This window comes from Stegodyphus dumicola, chromosome 3, assembly GCF_044657685.1.
Source record: "Stegodyphus dumicola isolate Sdum_Otavi_A_Nest chromosome 3, ASM4465768v1".
NCBI classification, from domain to species: Eukaryota; Metazoa; Arthropoda; class Arachnida; order Araneae; family Eresidae; genus Stegodyphus; species Stegodyphus dumicola.
Window position 1 is genome coordinate 174,526,741 of NC_140770.1, and position 20,823 is coordinate 174,547,563.

The window sequence follows — 20,823 nt, forward strand, 5'->3', positions numbered from 1 at the left end:
CTAAAAGTGAAAATAAATCATTTTCAATACTTTATGAACAACAGTAGATGACTCCTTGAGTCTGCAACAATAAAAACGAAAGAATTAGTTCAGTTTTACTTAACAATAAATAAAAAAGACTTCCAGTTTTGTAACTATTGTTATGCTTTTAATTGAGCCGTTAACATTTTTCATTTTCGCAGTGTCTTGATTGGAACATTTGCCAAAGAAGACCTCTAGTGAGTAACTTTATCAGTATCCGTAGCCGAAGTGTGAGCTAACTCCGGATGATCTCGGAGTAGGTTCCACTTCTCTGTCGGCCGGTCGTTTTGGTTACCTTACTCCGGGGGGTGATGGGCAGGTGATTTTGGAAAGGAGCAGGCAGATGAATGAGAATCACAGTGGGATTTGAAGTCGGAGAGACTATATGGAGTTTTAAAACTCTTAGAAGAAAGCTATGAAATAATGACATCTGCAGTGAGTATAGGAATGAATTTAGTTAGGATGCATCGAGCTTGCACCCTGCTTATTATAATATTTCATGTAGTAGGCCTAGTATAAATAATGTTTTTGTGAATGTTTTCCAACAAAAAAATATGCTTTATATTTTTCTATGGCTATTTTTTTATTATTTAAGGCTTGAACAAAATTAACGGTAATACATTTAGTGCATTAAAGAAGGAAAACTTCATTTAGAGCAGGTTTATGTAAAACTGAAAAATAAAAACAATCAATATGTCAAATGTGTGTACAGTTCCAATTTGTGCTGTACCTGTTCTATTCCCCAGCACATATCTCTTCAAAAATATTATGAATTTGCATTGCAATGCCTAGTAATTAATATATAAGTAGCAATCATTGTAAGTGGATTATTAAAAAAAGAAATGCTCCAATTTATATTTTAGCTAAAGAACCTTTTTGCTTTCATTTACTTCACAATATATTTGATTGCAGCAATTTTTCAAAATTTTAATGTAGTATGATGAAGGTTTCTTAAAGTTTAATTTAAGAAGCTTAATATGAGTGTTGTTTTATACTTTATCTTTTATTTTGAAGCAGATTCTTTTTTTAACACAGAATTTTCTCATATATGTATTTTTTCATGTATTCAATAATGTTCAACGTTTTTAAGTCATGATTTCATCATTTTTAAAGCTAACTAATACCCTTTTGATGTCAATGTTCAAATTCCTTTTTCTTTGAGGGGTAATGTTCGTGTAGTTTTTGTTCTGTGTATCATTTTTATAAGGAATTTTCTGTTATTTAATGGAATTGTTTCAAGAAAGATAAGCTATGATAATGTGAAATATACAGCGCAATCAAATATTCATTATCTAAAGTTTAAAATATAATTTTATTCTAAGAATCCCTCAGTTTTCTTTTTTTTTTTTTTTTTTTGTACTTGCGTTTTATCCCGTTAGTTGGGCAAGCAGTGCGATTTAGCGTGAGTTATAGATGACCGCGTCCTTTAGATTCTGCAGTAATGATTGCCAAAATTTTTCCTATGGTCGATAGAATAATATGTAAGTACCCTTTGTTTTTACATGTGTATATATTCTATTTACTTTTGTTACAACTCACTTTTATGAGAATTTCTTTGCTTTTCTGGTTAGTTACCTTTTACATTGTTTTTTTATTCAGAGTATTACTGATTTAACATTTTACCTTTCAGCTACCGTAAGTTGCTGAATTGTCTGTTTACATTGGATGTAAACTTTATCAGTGTATTTTTTAAATGACTCTTAGTATTGAACTTTCTGAAAAAGAAAATTAGGAGTTGATAACTTAGCTGTTATGTTGCAAAGGCATTTTTTAAATTGCTGCAAGAAGTATATAAATAACTTAAGATTTCAAAGGGGGGAAATCATTAACCTAAATGCATTAGAAACAATATATAAAATTATCATTCTTTTATTATTAAATATAATGAAAAGAATTTTGTAGTTGGAGCATGATATTTCTGTAATTAATTAGTAAATGCTTCATTTACATTTGACAATTTCGTAAACACATCTTCTAATTAAAACTTTCTCTGGTATAGTTTGCAGTTTTAATTTACATAAAAACATCCTGCATGAATGCATCCCTCCACATAAGCAGCTGGCCCTGCATTGCCTTAGCCCAGTGGTCGGCAAACTTATTAGCCAAAGAGCCAAATATGGACATTATAACAATTTTAAAAAAAATGATAACCAAGTCTGCTTATTTAGTAAACTTTTATTACACTAAATAAAACTAAATTTGTAGAGTCATTAGGATTTTTTTGGAGGCCGGAGAGATGAAAAATTAACAACCGCCTTCGCCGGGAATCGAACCACGAACCTCTGGAATACTGGCCCAGCGTGCTACCGTTACACCACGAAGGCACGCTAGGAAAGTGGGAGAAATTAAAAAGGGCAACTAGGATTTTAGGGGACCTAGTCGCCAAATCCTGGGTGCAGAGAATCATCATCCACAACCCTTTTAGTTCGGGCATCACTTGTAGTGTCATTAGGATTTTTTTTTTTTTTTTTTTTTTTTTTTTTGGTAGCAGAAAAGGTGAAAAATATGCAACCGCCTTCGCCAGGAATCGAACCACGGACCTCTGGAATACCGACCCAGCATGCTACCGTTACACCGCGAAGGCACGCTAGGGAAGTGGGAGAAATACCTTATTAATTTAATACTTAATAAATATTTATTAATGCGAACAATGTGCTTGCATCTCCTTGGAAAGTTTGAGTAAGTCAGGTTTGTATGTTGTTGTTTTTAATTTTAGTCATGAATCCAAGTTCTCAGCAATAAGACGACTTCTCAGTTTACTCTTGATAAAATTCATGCTTGAAAAAGATTGTTCGCATATATATGCAGAACCAAAAAGGGAAAGAACAGCAAACGCGAGATTTTTCAGCTGATCGTAAGAGTCAGGAATTTTATTCCAAGCATTGAAAATGATCACGTATTCCTTCTCCAGGCCATTCAAAGCAGACCACTGACCACTTGTCAAGACAAGTGAACTAAGATCACATTTTTTCTTCTTCAATATTTCCTGTTCAACACAAAGACGTTCGAATTTAGAGCGCCATATATCCTTGATTTTTAAATCCAGCAATTGTATTTCAAAGCTACCAATGTCAATTTCAACAATGGCAGACACGGTAGATAAGACAAAACAGTTCACACTGCAACTGCTGCTCTGTGATGCCAATTTGTACCTTCACTACTTTATAAAAAGCATGCACGTGCATGCCAGTAGTTTGTACATGGTTTATGTTTACGTTTATGAAAATTAATAAAATTATGATGTTCATTACGTATTTTTACAGCAATATAAAAATTTAATTACCTATCTGTCTTTTTACTCAAACAAAAAATTATACATGTTCTCGTTTTATAGAAGAATTTTAATTTATCAAAGTAAGATGTAATTTTTTTCTTACCAATTTTTTTTAAATGAAAATATTATTGTGCCTTTCATGGCAGAGCCGCACTTAAGGAGCCAAAGAGCCACATGCGGCTCTGGAGCCACACTTTGCCGACCACTGCCTTAGCCAATTAATCTAACCGAATTAATAAAAGATATGTTTAACAAACAGCAGGTGTTATGCACCTCAGAACACTGGCTCAAAATAAGTTTTCTCCACGTTTCCCCCCCCCCTTGTTCTCTCTCTCTCTCTCTCTCTCTCTCTCTCTTTTTTTTTTTTTTTTTTTTTTTATGACACTTTGTGATTTTTCTTTAAAGCACTGGTGTCTAGCCTATCCCATAATAGACTTCAAAGGACATTGCTATAGCACCTTATATATATAACCAGAAAATGAATAATTAAATAAGAGCATACAGTTCTAAATTAAGATAAAAGATATACATGCTATGCACCTCAGAACACCTCCTAAGAAGGTTTTTTCTTGTTTTCTGTCTTTTTTTTTTTTTAATGGCACTATGTTTTTTCTTTAAAGCACTGCGTCCAGACTTAATGGGCTTCAAAGGCCATTGTTATAGCACCTTATATATAACCAGAAAATGAATAAATAGACTAGAGCATACACTTCTAAATTTAAAATTACTGTATAAGTAATTTGGGTATAATTTTTGTGTATAGGAAATTTGATGTCTATCTGTTTAAATTAATTAAATAAGCAACTTAAAGGCCAAAAATAATGTATAAATGAAGTTTTAAAGAATTACAATAACTAAGAAAATTATTGAAAGTTCAGCAGGCATTTATTAACTGTCAAGCAGCCAAAGGTTTGGTCTCAAAACCCTAAATTTTCCTGAAAAGCTATGAGTAAATGATCATTTTATTGTAATTATTCTAAAGTGACCCTCCTACTTTGAATCTTGACTCCATTTCTGCCAATAAACACTCTTAAAAAAAAAAAAAAAAAAAAAAAAAAAAAAACTTAAGCACCAAGCAGGACTTTTGTGATCATGATGAAATTTGGTATACAAAAACATCTTGATCGAACATGCAAATGATCAAAGTATAAAGGCAAATGAACGGGAATTGTGATCATAGCACGCATTTCTAGTGCGCAATTCGCAAAGTATAAAACCAGTAACAGAGATGGAAAATTTATCTTTTTCTGTTGCTGCCATTGTAATTCTGTAAAGAAGCAACTAAAGATGCAATTGCGATGATATCGAAGACCTTACAGGCAACTAAACGACTTTATTGTCACATCGTAGAATAACATGAAGCTGGGTGGTCATACTGAGCAATAGGCCACCACCTGCAGCATACAAACATTGCTGTGCAAAGATGTGAACAGCAATGGTTGATACAAGGAAATTGCTGACGAAATGAAGGCTCTGGCAGGCCAAAGATCACAAATGCGAGGCAAGATAGGATGTTTGTTTGGCCCGAACTGCCTCAAGGGTATCATTGTCGACTATTCAACGCACTACAGCAACATCTATACCTCCCGTAGAGTCATCTGGAGTGGTGTCACAACCGATTATCATGGCTGCCATCAGACTGGCATCGTACAGTGTTCAGTGATGAATCCCGCTTCACTCTTGAAGCAGATGACCACCGTGTTCATGTCTGGAGAGGACAGGGCCAGTGGTCGCAATCAGCCATACCCATACCTCCTGGTGTCATGGTGTGGGGTGCTATTTTTTATGAAAGCAGGTCATGTATAGTCATCCTTCATGTATGTTTAATAGCTTAACGATATGTTGATACCACCATGCGGTTGGTTGCATTACCGTTCATGGCACGTCATCCTGGAGCCATTTTTCAACAAGATGATGCCAGGCCACTTACCATTCGTATATCTCTGGACTGTCTCCGTGCAGTTGATACTCTTCCTTGGCCAGCAAGGTCACCAGACCTTTCACCGATCGAGCATGTCTGGGACATGGTAGGCCGGCAGATTCAAGCACGACAAAATATCGCAGATCTGGTGCGACATATGATCAATGCTTGGCAGAATGTGTCGCGGGATGACTTTAGGAACCTCTACCACTCCTTGCCTCGACGAATTCAAGCATGCATTGCCGTCAGGAGCGGTTCGACCAACTACTAATTTGAACACTCAGTGGGTGATTGTGAGCCATGAACAGGTACTATGACCTAGACTTTTTAATCATTTTATTTGTGTATGAGCTATACACATATTCAATTTCATCACTTCCTTCATGATGCTTCGATTTCTTTGCAAAAGAGTATATGTACTCTACCTTAATTGTCTAGACTTATTTCAAAATGCATGTCTTTATGTTTAAGGATATTATAACAAATATTTTTGAATATATATATACAGCTTGGCCATTTGGAGGGTTAATAAAAACAGTTTAATTTACATTAGAATACTGTCTAATCTAGGTCATATGAATAGTGAAAAATATGTGCATTCATTTTGCTTTTTATTGCACCTTTTTGTTGAGAGATTTTGAGAATAGACTTCAGGATCTCAGAAAAATCTGCATTTCAATACATTTGTTTCTTTTTCAGTACTTACATGTTAATGGAGAAGGATTGGCTGTAATTTGGTAGTAGTAATTTTTTTTTTAATTTTTTTTTTTTTTTTTTTTTTTTTTTTTTTTTTTTAAGTATTTTGCAAATAGCTTTGGAGTTTTTTTTTTTTTTTTTTTTTTTTTTTTTAATCCTGAGCTACAGCTTTCTGCTGCTACATGAACTCCCCTAAGAATGCGTCTTCAAATGGTGTCTTGCTGTACTCCTATTTTCATGTTCTGCCATTTTGAAGAACCCTATACCTGCTCAATATTTTGCAAATAAACTGTGGAATGTGAATCCATAAAATTGAATCAGTAGTTCACTTTGAAAAGCTTGAAGCAGGCTTTTTTGGAATTCTTTTGTTTTATAGATGGCCCAGGATTCAGAATAAATGGTCGTTCTTTCTGATTGCATTTAACTAAATCATGAAATTTCGTCTGGCTAGTAACAAAAAACGATTTTGTAGTTTTCCTGGCAAGTAACATCAAAATTCCATTGAGGTGGCAAAAGCGGTCAATGTTATTTTTTCTTTTTGAGAAGAGGCTTTCATCAAATTCTACAATTAAGCCTTCACTACCTACTTTTTTTTATTTTCATGACTGCATCTCATAAACACATTTCTCTGAAATAATTGTTCTAGTCCAGGGTTTCTTAAACTGTGGGTCGCGGGACCTGCAGCAGGTGGTTGCCAAAAATTTTAACAGTTTTGATATTTCTTTAACTTACTATAATAATTTTACAATTACCAAATATTTTTACACAATGTATCTGAAATTAGATAAAGATAAAACAATACAGACAAAGAAAAAAACTAAAACGTTTCGACACATTCTTTTTATAATATAAACGTTCATTTTCCTTGCTTTGCACGTGATGCTGTCATTTCATCTGTTACTTATTTAAAATTTTCTCATTATTCTATGTCTTAAAATTCACGCATGTGTCGGATTTACTCAATACTTACAGGGTCCTGGTGGTCACAAAAAAATCTCGGTGATAAAAGGTGGTTGCGACTGGAAAAAGTTTAAGAAACCCTGTTCTAGTCTATCATAGAGACAAGATCATAGAATCAACTGCAAAATTTTATTGATGTTATTTCCTTGGATGAGTTTGGTGGCAGTAGACTTGCTGCAAACCAGTTGCTGACTCGCATTCCCGCTGATTCCATCTCTTTCAAATACTATCATGCACTCTTCGACTGACTCAAATAAAATTTCTTTTCGTGCATTGATGGCTACTCACCAGTATAGTATAGTCTTGTAGTTATCACTTTCATTATTTGGTAGATCTCATAAACCCATTATCAAACTATAAAATAGGGGAAGAAACTCCGCTCTTGAATTTGTGCCATGTAAGTGTTCTTAAAACTTGGTGGCATCATATGTTGCAATCGCGATTAATTTGTGTTATAGGGTCAAAGTTGGCAATTATTTGCTCTTTTTTTAAATTGGTGAATTATGGCTTTTTCTCTTTTCTCTTAACATGTAAGCAAACATTTTCTTAGTCAATGTCTAACTTACCTACAAACTTGCAAGTGAAATATATGGACCAAAAGCCAAATATGTAATTTAAAGAGGAATTATTTGTATAAATCTCAATATGTTGTAACTGCATAAAGAAAAAATTTCATCACTTCATGGACATCCTCTTTTTGTGATGTCTTGTTTTTGAAAGCATTGTGAATGTCTTTTAAAAGCAATATTTTTTCTAGTATGAAGCACACAGAACACACACACAAAAAAAAAAAAAAAAAAAAAAAAAAAGAATTCAAGCAAGCATCTTGAAACACTTCATGCAGTCACTACTACATCTGTTGAATTAGATATAGAATAAACATCTATTATGGGCATTAATAAATTAATGTTTCTAAAACTAGATGTTGGCAAATTCAGTTTACATTAGGAAATGTTAATATTTTTTTTTTCCAAATAAAAGATCTCTTGAATTGAAAAGTAAATATAGTGTTAACAGATGCAGCATTGCTGTAGATTATTATTATGATCATTAACAAATCAGTATGCAGATATTGGCATATTTTTGTTGGGTCATGTCTTTGTGATGTTCTGTAAAGTTGGCTATCCATGTATTAAAGCATTTTAGCTTTCTGTGACTTTCAGTGACATAACTTTAGCAACAATGCTTATGAAAGCAAATGTGATTAAATCATGTCAGTTTGCCTTATAAGCTCCTATTTTTAAATATATGTATTGTACTTTAATATTACATTTTCAGTTATGTAACTTTTCTAAATCTGTAAATAAATATTAAGCAATAACAGTTTTGTAAGCAAATAAATAACTTTTTTTTTTTTCATTACAATTACAAAATTTTCAAATTTCTCCTAATTGTCGTGTCTGTTAAATTCATATTGGTGTCTTTTTCTGATTTAAATGTGACTTATTATTTTCTCTTTTCCAGCTTTCCACTGCCACTTAGGGAACTTCAGTTAATCATCTTTTTTGTTATTATTATTTCTTGTTAATTGTCTATTGTTTTCTCTTCAAGAGAATTCAAATGCATAAGATAATTTAGAAATATAGCTTATTATCGTATTTTTTAAAAAGAAGGAGGCCAATGTGTGTTGTGAACATTTTGATCAGTCCCCCTTTCTTTTGTGTTTTTTCACAAAGAAAAAGCAAAATATCTGGTTATAACGAAAGTTTTCTGCCAAAAAACGTTCTTAATAAAGTTACAAAGGGGGGAAACAACATGAAAGCAGTACCTTTAGTGCAGGTAGTAATCACTACCCAAATCTGTGATTTTCTGCCAACATTTATGGGTATGGCACTAACATCTAACTCCTTAGCAAGCTCTTGAGTGGTTGCAAACTGCTCTTCCATGAGTTCTCACTGGTGGGCCACATCAACATTAGTAGACTGGCCAGAGCACTGTGCTTTCTGAATGTCATAGATCTTGGTTTTGAACTTTCGGTACCAAACCTTCACAGTGTCATATGATACAGCATTAGTACCTAAAGCTATACACATGATTTGGTGACATTCAGTAGCTAACTTTTTGCAACAGCACTGGAAGTAAAGGATGGTTCCATTTCAGACACCTTATACTTAATGATAACGATATTTTTTTATAAATTTCATGACACAGTGTACTGCAGCAAGTCTCTTTCTTTCAAATGCCAAAAATCACTTGACAAAATACAATTAAACATACCAATGTGAACTGTTTGCATATACGATATTTGCAGTGGCAGGGAACTTTTTTTAAAACCCGATAATTAATTATACCTTGAATACAAGGTAAAAGTAATTTTTCATTGTGTAAGTTGTCAGCAGCATAAATGAATACCAAAACATAATAAAATTCTCGTGTATTTATTTATATTGATCATTTTCAGATAGATTTAACTTTTTGATATAAAATTAATTTAATTTTTTAAGCAAAGAATTCCTCTGTATCAGTTTCTATAATCAATCTTTTTTTTTATTCATTTTGTAACTGAATAAATTGTTACTCAAAAAAATGTTTCCTTGCTATTTATTCTGCTACATTATCAATACAGTCAAAAGTCTTTAATCCGGACCTCAGAGCTGCAAGCTTTCTGTGCATGTGTCAACGCATAATGCATTTACTCATGCGCATATGTGTTTACGCATGCGCGTTTAATGTATAACGGACGGTATAAGCTAGGCTAAAATTATCTATTTCAGCTAATGTTGCAGATTGCATTGTTCCTTAATCTTCGAATTGGATCTGGCTTATTATTTTTTGCAGACTGTTAGAGCAATTTTATAAAAGTAAGCTTGAACTTTCGATTATGTCAAAAAGAATTTCCGATTCTGGAGCTGCCAAAGGATCTACAAAGCGAAAGCATGTTTCGATGTCCATCAAACAAAAAGTGGAATTGCTGCAAAAAATGGATAAAGGCATATCCTTTGTTTCTCTAACCATTCCGAAATCTGTTTATCAATTTCATGCTGTTCTGGGGGGGGACGTCGCGGTGCGCAATGAACTGGAAGTTGATCTGTCAGTACTATCCTTATCTTCAGGGCAGATGTTTTTATTTTATTCAGCTTATAATTCCTTACTAAATGTAGTATTTCATCTCGATGTACTCCGTCTTTGATATGATTTAAATTAAATTCCTCGTCATTATAAATATCATGAATACACATGAAATAGTTTTCTGGTTGCAATTTTCTAATTTCGACTATGCATAATGTATGCTTTATGCATGTGCACGTTGAAAGAAATGTAACAAAGTAAGTAAACAAATAAATATTAAGCTTTTTTTTTTTTTTTTCTAAATTTTGATACCCTTTAGATCATGATTGCTCTTAATTTCATAAATTACGGTTTCATATTTTTTATTTTATAATTTCTGCATGCCATCTTACCAGATTTAAATTGATGGTCTATAATCACCGAAGTCCTGACGAGTCCGGATTAAAGACTTTTGACTGTATATATCCATGGAAAGCAAATACTGAAATGCTGAGCTTTTTGTTTCCAAATCCAGTAATAATAAGAGTAATACTTGTGGAAAAGGTACTCTGAAAGTGTTATGTTGCTATTTAAGATATCCCAAATTAGCATTGTATTTAATAAAGGTATTTATTTCATTTAATTATATTATGAATTCCAAATAAACTAATCTAGTGTTATAATTATAGGAATCTAGGCAGCGTCCATATAAAGTATGGAGCTGTGACAGACAAACAAGAAAAGCTGTCATGGCATCAAATTTGCGAGAATTAAGAGAAAGAGGTTTGTGTGCTTGCATATGTACTTTTCCATGTATTTATTACTTGAAGTATTGTATTTGTATTCATTATATGGGTAAATGTTTTATTGTTTATATATATGTAATGATTGAACGATAAAGCTAAAACACATGATGATTTTAGCCCTCCAAATTTCATGGCAACTTTAATATTGTTATTAGGGAATATTGAATCATGTCAAGTTTTATCTACAGCATCATAATTATTGAAAATTATAGGATACACTTTATGTGTTTACTTGTATGTGTTCCTCCCTTTTTTTTTTTTTTTTTTTTTTTTTCTAATTTTGTACAAAAATTGAGAGGGGAAAATTATACAAATAATTTAATTTCTGAAGGATGTGATACTAGTAACTATTTTAATACTATTTATTTAAAAGAACCTACATTCCAGTAAGAATATCAACAGTACCAATAACTAAATGTCTTGATTTCTGCTTCCTTTATCTTGAATCTCGTCTGCTCTTACTATTGGTCACTGCTACTTCCTAAGCTGTGTGCTCGTGTAACTACTATCTATGTCATCTACCATAGTTTGCATGTCATTACTATCAACACTGTAGTCGTAGCCGCCCAGATGGTATAGTGGTTAGGAGAGTCTACTGCGATACCAGAGGGCCCGGTTTCGAATCCTGGAGAAGGCGTGGATGTAAATTGTCTGTCTTTTCATAAGAGGTAATGGTGGCCATCTATTAGTTACCTCCATAATTAAATAACCACCTCTTTTGGTCTTAGTAGTGGCAAAAGCCTAAAAATGACTAGTGCTTGCCGTTAAAAAAAAAAAAGAACACTGTTGTTGTCTTTGTGAACATTCAGTCTGTTTTCCCATATGCAGTGATCTTCAGAAGCATCGTGAGCATTAGATATCCCCATTTTCTTGAAGCTGTTGACTATTATGTCTTCATCAATCAGAGTCCATGCACCCGGAATCCGCTAACAAATCAAATAGTAACACTAAAACAACTGCTACTTGGGAGAATCCCTTTTAAAATTTAGGGCAGTTGGCTTTCTGAATGCCTTGAGGAAAATTACATGTTATGAAAAGTTAGTTCTGAAAAAAATTTCATAAACTTGTGCTAAAAATCGGGGGGGGGGGATTACATGAGTAAACATGGTAAGCAGAAGATATTTCAGAATTTAGAACAGGACAAATTTTTAGTCTTCTGTGTGACTAGTATATCTCTTACTAAGACAGTTTTTTAGGAGCGTTTGTATTCAGGGTTTCAGTATTCAAGGTGCCTGTCTGTATATCTACAAAGCGAAAAATTTGGCCCATTAATAGTAACTGCTCAAATACCAGCATATTCCCAGAAAAGGATGTTAGATTGGATGTTGATTAACATGTAAAATAACTGTTTCTCAAATTATGACAAAATTTTAACCTTCTTTTGAACTTGCCCATGTCTACAGAACTGACTATTGTGATTAAAATTCACTATTAGGTATCTGTAGCAAAGTCACTGCTAATCATTGATGCTGTTATTTTCCATGGTATCAGGAGCCCAAAACTTGGACTATATATAATGAAAATGTGTGTTGTTTAAGCCTCTGACTAGCCGAGGTTTTCACCAAAAAAGCACAAATTTCCAAAATTACCATGAGAAAGAATTATTTTCTTGATTTTGATGTTCAAAACCCTGGTACTGTTTACCTGGATTGATGTACTTTTAATATATTGCCCTTAATTTCTTGGACGTATTTCAAGATGCATGTATCTGAACACTGAGCATTATTGAACATCACATTATTATCAAGGACTTTCAATAAACAAAGTCCATTCAGTTTAAACTTTGTATCTCAGAGCATGTGCCATGTTTTACAAGTTTACACCACAAAACTGGAGACAGAATGGTTTAAAAAACATTAAAATGAGCTTGAACATTTTTCATATCCTGCAGAATTGTCTGATCTCAACTCTGTTGTATTTAACTAAGGTATGTTAAAGGACAGAGTTGGAAAAAAAATTTTTTTCCTGCACCATCTTAAAATAAGTGAAATAATGTTTGTTTTGTGAGAGTAATGGCTGAAACTACCCTTACAAATTGAGTAAGGCATGCACTGTTAATTTCCAAGACAATTCACATGAGTAAAGGCCTTCAAAAGATGACCTGTACTGTATTAATAAAGTATTACATTCTAAATGCACATGCTTTAATTTTATTGGTTGCTTTTATATATGTATATATCTGTACCGCATTTGTTATTTGAAAGATTCATCATTTGTTAAAACTTACATGTTCTTTATTGTGTTATAAATCTTGTGAAACTTGGAAACTCTATGTACAGGGTGATTATAATTAAATTAATCAAAATGCTGTAAAAAATTAACCATTAATCAGAACGACACCATATTTGAAATGAATATAATCGAAGAAAGGAAAACCATATGGCAGAAGAATAAATAAATAGTTAAAAATTTTAGACGGCACTTAAAATATCAGAATATCTAAATGAAAATAACTATCATGTGCACGACTCATTGCAACTATGGCCTTTTTCTCATTTCGCCTCTGAAAAGTTCACCATGACTTACCCATGTTCAGGAGTTGCTTCTTGCTGACCTGCCAGCAAGAGAGACTTTTGTTTTACAATTTCTTGCTGATATGAAAGTGGACAATGAAAGTCCATGGAAGATTTTGTGGACAGATGAAGCCCATTTCTATCTCCAATGCTTTGTCTATACACAGAATTGTCGAATATGGCGAACAGAAAATCCACTTGCAATTCAACCAGTACCACTCCATTCACTGTGTGATGCAGGTTTATGGCATCCTTTATCATAGGACCATATTTTTTCAAGGAGACTGGTGATCCTGTTATGTGTACCATCACTGGGAAGTGCTATGAGGGTCTTTTGTGCAACCCCATTATTCCAGCTTCTCAACAATGGAGATGTGTTGATGGGATCATTTTTGTGCAAGATAGTACTCCTCTGCACATTACTAATGCAGTGAAGCTGCGGCTGAAGTGGCATTTTGGAAATGCTAAAATTATCAGCTATCATTTCTTTACAGCCTGACCGTCCCGATCACCTGATCTTAATCTGTGTGACTTTTATGGCTGTGGGGGTTATCTGAATGATATTGTGTACGGTGTTCCAACTGGAAACTTAGCTGAATTGAAGGCATGCATTGTGCAGCACATTCTGAGCATGATCCAGGAGACACTTTGATCAGTTGTGGAACATGCTGTTTCTCATCTCTATTTCAATTTGTTGCAGAAAACAGTGATAGTGTATTGAACATGTTTGCACCAGTCTCACGGAAATTAAAAACCGATTTGATTTATGCTTTTTATGCGGATTTTGGCGTCAGGACAGTTAAAAACCAATTTTTCCCATCCCATGTGATACGACCTTGCCGTGGTGGATGGGCTTACATAACTAACAGTATCACACCTGTACAGTCATGCACGCTGAATAGTACAGTTGGTTTGTGTAACTTACACCTTAGCCATTATTTTGATGTGTTCAGTGCTCAGATTGCAAACTTAGCTGAATTGAAGGCATGCATTGCACAGCACATTCTGAGCATCATCTCAGAGACACTTTGATCAGTTGTGGAACATGCTGTTTCTCGATTTCAATTTGTTGCAGAAAACAGTGGACAGCATATTGAACGTGTTTCCACCAGTCTCACGGAAATTAAAAACCAATTTGATTGATGCTTTTTACATGGTTTTTGGCTTCAGGACAGTTAAAAACCAATTTTTCCCATCCTATGTGATACGACGTTGCCGTGGTGGATGAGCTTACCTAACTAACAGTATTAACATCTGTACAGTCATGCATACTGAACACTACAGTTGGTTTGTGACTTACACCTTAACCATTATTTTATGATTCATTTGTCATTTGTAGACAAGCCCTTTTAAGTTACAATGCTTACAGCGGCATCTATTGCTAAAATTTTGAACTATTTATTTTCTTTCTGCCATACGTTTTCCCCTCCTGTGATAATATTCCGTTCAAATTTGATATCATTCTGATATTTTTTTTTTTTTTTTTTTGTACAGTGTTTTGAAACTTAAACTTTAATTATAATCACCCTGTATTTCATATGAATGCTGAACAGTATGTGATAGTTACTATGTAGGCTGATCAGTCTTTTTAAAATACAAAATAGGTTGTTTCGTAGCATACTTTTTAAAACTGCGGCTGCTGTGTTTTTCATTTTCTTTTTGAAATATTTGTTTTCAGTTTTAAGAATGCCCAGAAATTATCTGGAGCGAAGGCCCAACTATATGGAGGGACTTCGGTATTTACATACCTTCACAACAACCATCTTGGCACAATTTGCTGATTATTTACAGATGAAAAAATAAAAGATAAAAGTTACTTTTATTTTTGTTTTCACTTTAAAAAAAAAAAATCAGAAAACTGCAGAGATTCGGCTTCATGCAATCACTGGCTATCTGGAAAACTCTTTTCCTCGTTTCCTTTAGAAAATTTTCAGCAAAATTCTGTATTACTGCCGAAATTTTAGTGTAGTTTCTTTCACTGCTGGCAGATCCCACAAGTTCATATTTTAAAACTAGGTTTTAGGCAAAAAATATCATGATTTGTATATAAAAACTGTTGGAACTTGGAATGCAACAAAATAGAATGCATACAAAAATGGCAGCATTGCTTCACTGAAATGATTGTTATGAGCATGGTTGCCAGAAAAATGGTTATGCGCATGTTGCCAGAGTTTGGCACTTTCTGAAAATTTGGCTACTACTTCTAAGATGTTTGGGATAGTATGCGAGTACTGGAATTTTAATACTGCTTGATCAAATTCAGATAATACTGCTAATGTCACAGAAACAGCTTCAGGTGCTGGAGCAAAAACCCTGGTGCTTCTCCTTCATGGTTTTATGCAAATGAATTTTCAGGAAATCTTCATAATGGTCACTATCTTTGTCTCTGTGTTTGCCATTGAGTTGGCAATATTAACATCTGTAGTAATATGGGTGGTCTGCCAAAATGTGCTTTATCAATAACTCATGAGTCACAGTCCCCCTTATTTAAATATTGAAATGTTATCACTATTTAAATAATGATGCATGGCTAAATATTTCAGCAGTATGTATGTGCCATAACATTTCAAATGCTTCATTACTTTTCTTAAGTTTATCACAAAATTCAGTCATACTTTTGCTTCCTTTAAAAAAAAAAAAAAAAAAAAAAAAAAAAAAAAGGATGTAATTTTTCACCTGCCATTATAAAATATGTATTTATGCTTTCACTTGCTGTGATCAAATACAGAAAGCAGTGGTTTTCTAGTCATGGTACAAACAAGTTAATACAGTGTATAAAGTCCAATATCTGGTATGGTCTACTATTTGAATCTTTGACCTATCAGCAAGGCCCACCAGCGTACAAGCGGTAAAGTCGCTGAACACTGGTAGTTCGGTCCGAGGTTCGAATCCCGCGAACAGGCTGGCTGCATGGGCGTTTTCATGGTTTTCCCCATGTGTAACGTGTATACGAGCCAGTTTCCCTTAGAAAGTCCTCCACGAAGGCATCCCTCCTCTTAGGCAGATAGCCCTCGAGGCTTTGCCATAATCACACACACACACACATTGACCTATCAGCCTTTTTTGTCTCCTTATTATTATTTTTTTAAACAAACTTTAGGAATAGAGGATACAATATTCTAGAAAAGCAGGTGTGTCATAAAAGCAATTTTCATCTTAGAGTGATTGTGGTTAAGTGAAGGGAATATTTTTCTGTTTAGACCTAAACAATAAGTAAGGCCCCAAGACATTGTTTGGAGTGTGGTGTTACTGGTTTCTTTGTGTTGGCATAACAGCAAGAAGAGAGAAAACGTCAGATTCGGAAGAAAATACATTCAGTTAAAATAGCAAAGTTTCGTCCTCCCATAATTAATTTGATCCAGCTTGTTATTTTTTGCTGGCTATTATTATTTTAGCTCTCTTACCAAAGTTTAAGTATGAATTTTCTATTTTGCCAAAAAGACTTTCTAACTCTAAAGCTATAGCAGAATCTGCAAAGTAAAAGCATATTTGGTACAGTACATAGTCTGAGATCCGGACGTCCGATATCCAGAATGATCTAAATCCAGACCTCAAAGCCACTAACAACCTTGTTTTCTTTGGCAGGGGGTATGCTTTACTCATGTGCATTTAATTTCTCCCCCCATAATAAAACGTGCAGAGAGTTCCGATTCTTAATTTCACTTCAGCACTAAATAAAATTCCTCGTTATCGAAGAAACAGCCATTTTAGGATAAATTGGTGGGATCAATAATTTGACTCCATGTCTGCGTATTTGCTGGACACATGTCTCAAACCAAAACATTCTATATAGAAACATTGTTGATTTTACATCAACTAATATTTTATATCCCTGACGCCAACCTGGCGAATCATTATTTATTATATTTGGCTTTCATCACAGCATATGTATCAGCACATTCCAACTTTTGTAATGGCTCATTCAGCAATGCCTAAACAATATTTTATGTTAGTAATTGAATAACGGAGAGTTGAACTTTTCTGTTGACATTAAGCTTGGCAATGGTTACAGATTGAAGTTAAATGCACTGAGAAATGTTGACGAAGAAATATTTCACAAAATTTTTTTTCGATATGCTAAAAGTAGATTTTGTTAATGATATTCATGGGCCAAAAGATTACATTTAGTGTTATTAAAATTAAGAATAACTGATTTGTTATTCACATAAACCCAGAACCGGTGTCAGAGCTCATACGACTGTTTTGGGTGGCAGAATTTAAGCAAGACAAAATTTTGGAATATAGAGAAGCACCCAGCAACAAAATTGAGGGATGACAAAATTTTTAGAATTTAGGGAAAACACTGGGATCCAAAATTTAGGGGCAACAAAACTTTAGAACTTAGTGATGTGCTTGTTAGCAGAATTTAGGACCCGCAGAGACTGCATCAGGCAGAAAGATATCTATCACTGGCCCTCGATAAACCTCAAGTATATGTGGGAATTTATTTATTCAGGATTCAGCGTGACTTAAGCAAGTGCAAGAAGTAGACGTAAGTATAATAAATAACTAAAATCATACAATTCAGGCTTAACTGTCACAGTGCTCGATAGAAGCAAGACAAAATTTAGAAAAAAACTTGTCTTTTGTCACCAGTCGATAACTGATACTGAAGCTGCTGAACTATTTGCAGATGAATTTATTGAACTCGCTAATAGTGAAAAGTTACCTCAACAAATTTACAACCTTGATGAAACTGGTCTTTTCTGGCAATATGTACTACGAAATACCTTGGCAAACTCTACAGAAAAGGCTCCAACTGGTGTCAAAGATTCCAAAATGAGACTAACAATTTTAGCATGTGCAAATGCTGCAGGAATGCATAAGTGTAAACGTTTCATAATCAGAAAAAATACATGACCTCGAACATTTAAAGGAGAAGAGATTTTCCCCATTATATGTATATCGTGCTAATAAAACAGCATGGATGACAGAAGCATTAATGAATGATTGGTTTGAAAATCATTTCATATTTGAGGCTCAGTAACATTTGTATTCATCTGGTTTACCTGATGATGCAAAAATTATTCTAATTGTAGACAACTGTACAGCTCATACTTCACTTAAAGTTTTAGTGAAAGATAATGTATCCATATTATTCTTTCCTCCAAATTGTATGTCTATCATTAAGCCTATAGATGTCGGAGTAGTGTGTGAGCTGAAATGCAAATATAAAGTAGCATTTTTAAAGTCCATGTTAAATAATGGCAAGTCTATTCAAGGATTTTTGAAATATTTTAGCATATAATCTGCTCTGTGGAGCATCGCAAGGTCGTGAGAGGATGGGTTTCCACATACTTTAAAAAATGCTTGCCATATTTCAAGGTGAGGCTGATGAAGATGATAGCCGCAAATTTGAAGATTTTTGGATATCGCAATCCAAAGCCAAAATTTTCCAATCAGTGAATTTTGTAATGGAACTTTGTAACTAAACAAGAAATTAGATCTATCTATAGAATTAAAGAGAAAGTATTAGTCCCAAAAAATGAAGCAACTTAAACAACTTACTTTAAAAGAAATGTTTAATAGCGTAATAAATATTAAGCTTTTTTTTTTTTTGAAAATATTGATACTCTTTAATTCATAAATGCTTCATTACTTCGTAAATTGTGATTTCATATTTTTAATTTTATAATTTCTACATACCATCTTAGTAGATTTAAAATGATGATCTACTAACCGGAAAAATCCCAAATCTGGGATCGTCAAAGTGCAGATGAGTCTGGATCTCGGATTTTGTTCTGTGTTTGCCTTTAACAATGGCCTTAATGCAGGAAAACAGCATTGATGCAATTCTGGCATAACCACTTGACCGGCAAAGCTTTATATATAGTGACACCTTTAAAAAAGTAAAGATGCATGTATCTTGAAATAAGTTCTGGAAAATAAGGCAGGATATATTAAATTATATGAATCCAGGTCTAAAGTACCAGGGCCATTTTGGCATTAAAATTTTTAAAAAATACCTCATTCTCATGATAGTCTTGGAAAATATTTTGTAGGAAAACTGTGCCAGTCAGAGGATTAAGAAAGCGTGCTTTCGAAGTTAGATAAAGCAATATCCAAGACAAAATTTTACAATTAATGGAACTCCTGAAAAAGTGAAGCGATAATAAATGATCGTATAACAGAAGTTTACATTGCAGTGACAGCACCTAAATAACAGTCACTTAACAACAAAATCTGTAGTATAGTATTAAATCCAGAAAATTTTGCTACCTGAAGTGAGGAAAGTGACATAGAGATTTTTGAGAATGAAAAGATTTCATTTGAAAAATCTATTCGGAAGTATTGACATTGCTATTGGACTTGAACAGTGGAACTTTTTAAGTGAACGAGAAATTATGTCTATCTATGAAATTAAAGAGAAAGTATTAACACAGACAAAAAAAAAAAAAAAAAAAGTTTAAAAATTTTTTTATTGCAAGAAATGTTAAACTTTTGTAAATTTGTATTCCTTTTAAATTATAATTGGTACATTATTTCATGAGCAACTATTTTGTATTTTTAATGTCTACATGCCATCATACTAGATTTAAATGGAGTATCTAAAATTCCAGAACTGCCAACAACCTAACAAGTTCATATTTTTATTCTATATATAACCTTTACAAAATGTAGTATAGGACTGTCACATCTAATGAGCAATGATCGCTTATCTCATTTTACAAAATGATTTTGCTCCTGACGAAAAAGGATATATATTTTATCACCCTTAAAATCTGATAGAGTTTTATTCAAAATCTATGCCAAAAAAGGTTGCCATTTTGTCTAATTTTATAATTTACATTTCCGTGTTTCTCTCTCAATGTAATTACATTTTTGTATTTTTTCAATGAATTTCACAAATCTGTTTAACATATCACTAGCCTAATACCAAATGATCTTTGTTCTCTCTTTCCATTTTTTCTGTTACCTATGAATTGGCATACTATGTATTATGCTGCCATCTCTTAACTCTCCATAATTGTTTCAGTTTATTGAACAATTATAATACCATTTTTTTCTGTTAGCTGTGGATTGAACACACTATGTATTATTATGAGTCATTTCTGAACTCTGTTTAAGTGATTAATATTTTATCATTTTCAAACTATTCAATAACTGTTTTGAAAGCAAAGGAAGATTTTTCAGCTACTTCTATGAACTCCGAGTGCTAGCACTTTGGATTTTTAGTGCAGTACAAAGTCTAATCCTGACGTCAATTATCCGGAATGATCTATAATCTGGACCTCAAAGCCACAAACTTTTTTTTTTTTTTTTTTGTATGCTTTACGCATCGCGTAATGCATTTACGCATGTGTGTTTAATGTTTAAATGTGCACGTTCAGCACAAGAAATGAAGCAACTTAAACAACTTACATTGAAAGAAATGTTTAATAAAGTAAACAAATAAATATTAAGCTTTTTTTTTGTAAATTTTGATACCCTTTAGATCATAATTGCTCTTTATTTCATAAATTACGGTTTCATATTTTTAATTGTATAATTTCTGCATGCCATCTTACCAGATTTAAATTGATGATCTATAATACGGAATCGCCGAAGTCCCAACGAGTCCAGATTACCGACTTTATACTGTACTTTGTGGTCTCTTTCAAAATTTTGATTCATGCATTTGTCATCCTTCTATTTACACAATAA

At 33.3% G+C, this 20,823-nt stretch overlaps 1 protein-coding gene across 1 annotated transcript in view; it reads left to right on the forward strand.

The window, feature by feature from the left end:
* The first annotated feature begins 277 nt into the window (after nucleotides 1-277).
* Nucleotides 278-20,823, forward strand: part of Drep2 (DNA fragmentation factor-related protein 2) — a 53,866-nt gene continuing 33,320 nt past the window's right edge. The window contains exons 1-2 of the mRNA XM_035375145.2: nucleotides 278-456; nucleotides 10,550-10,643. Of these exons, the coding sequence (XP_035231036.1) occupies nucleotides 445-456; nucleotides 10,550-10,643 (106 nt within the window). The 5' untranslated portion in view covers nucleotides 278-444. The remainder of the gene's footprint in view (nucleotides 457-10,549; nucleotides 10,644-20,823) is intronic.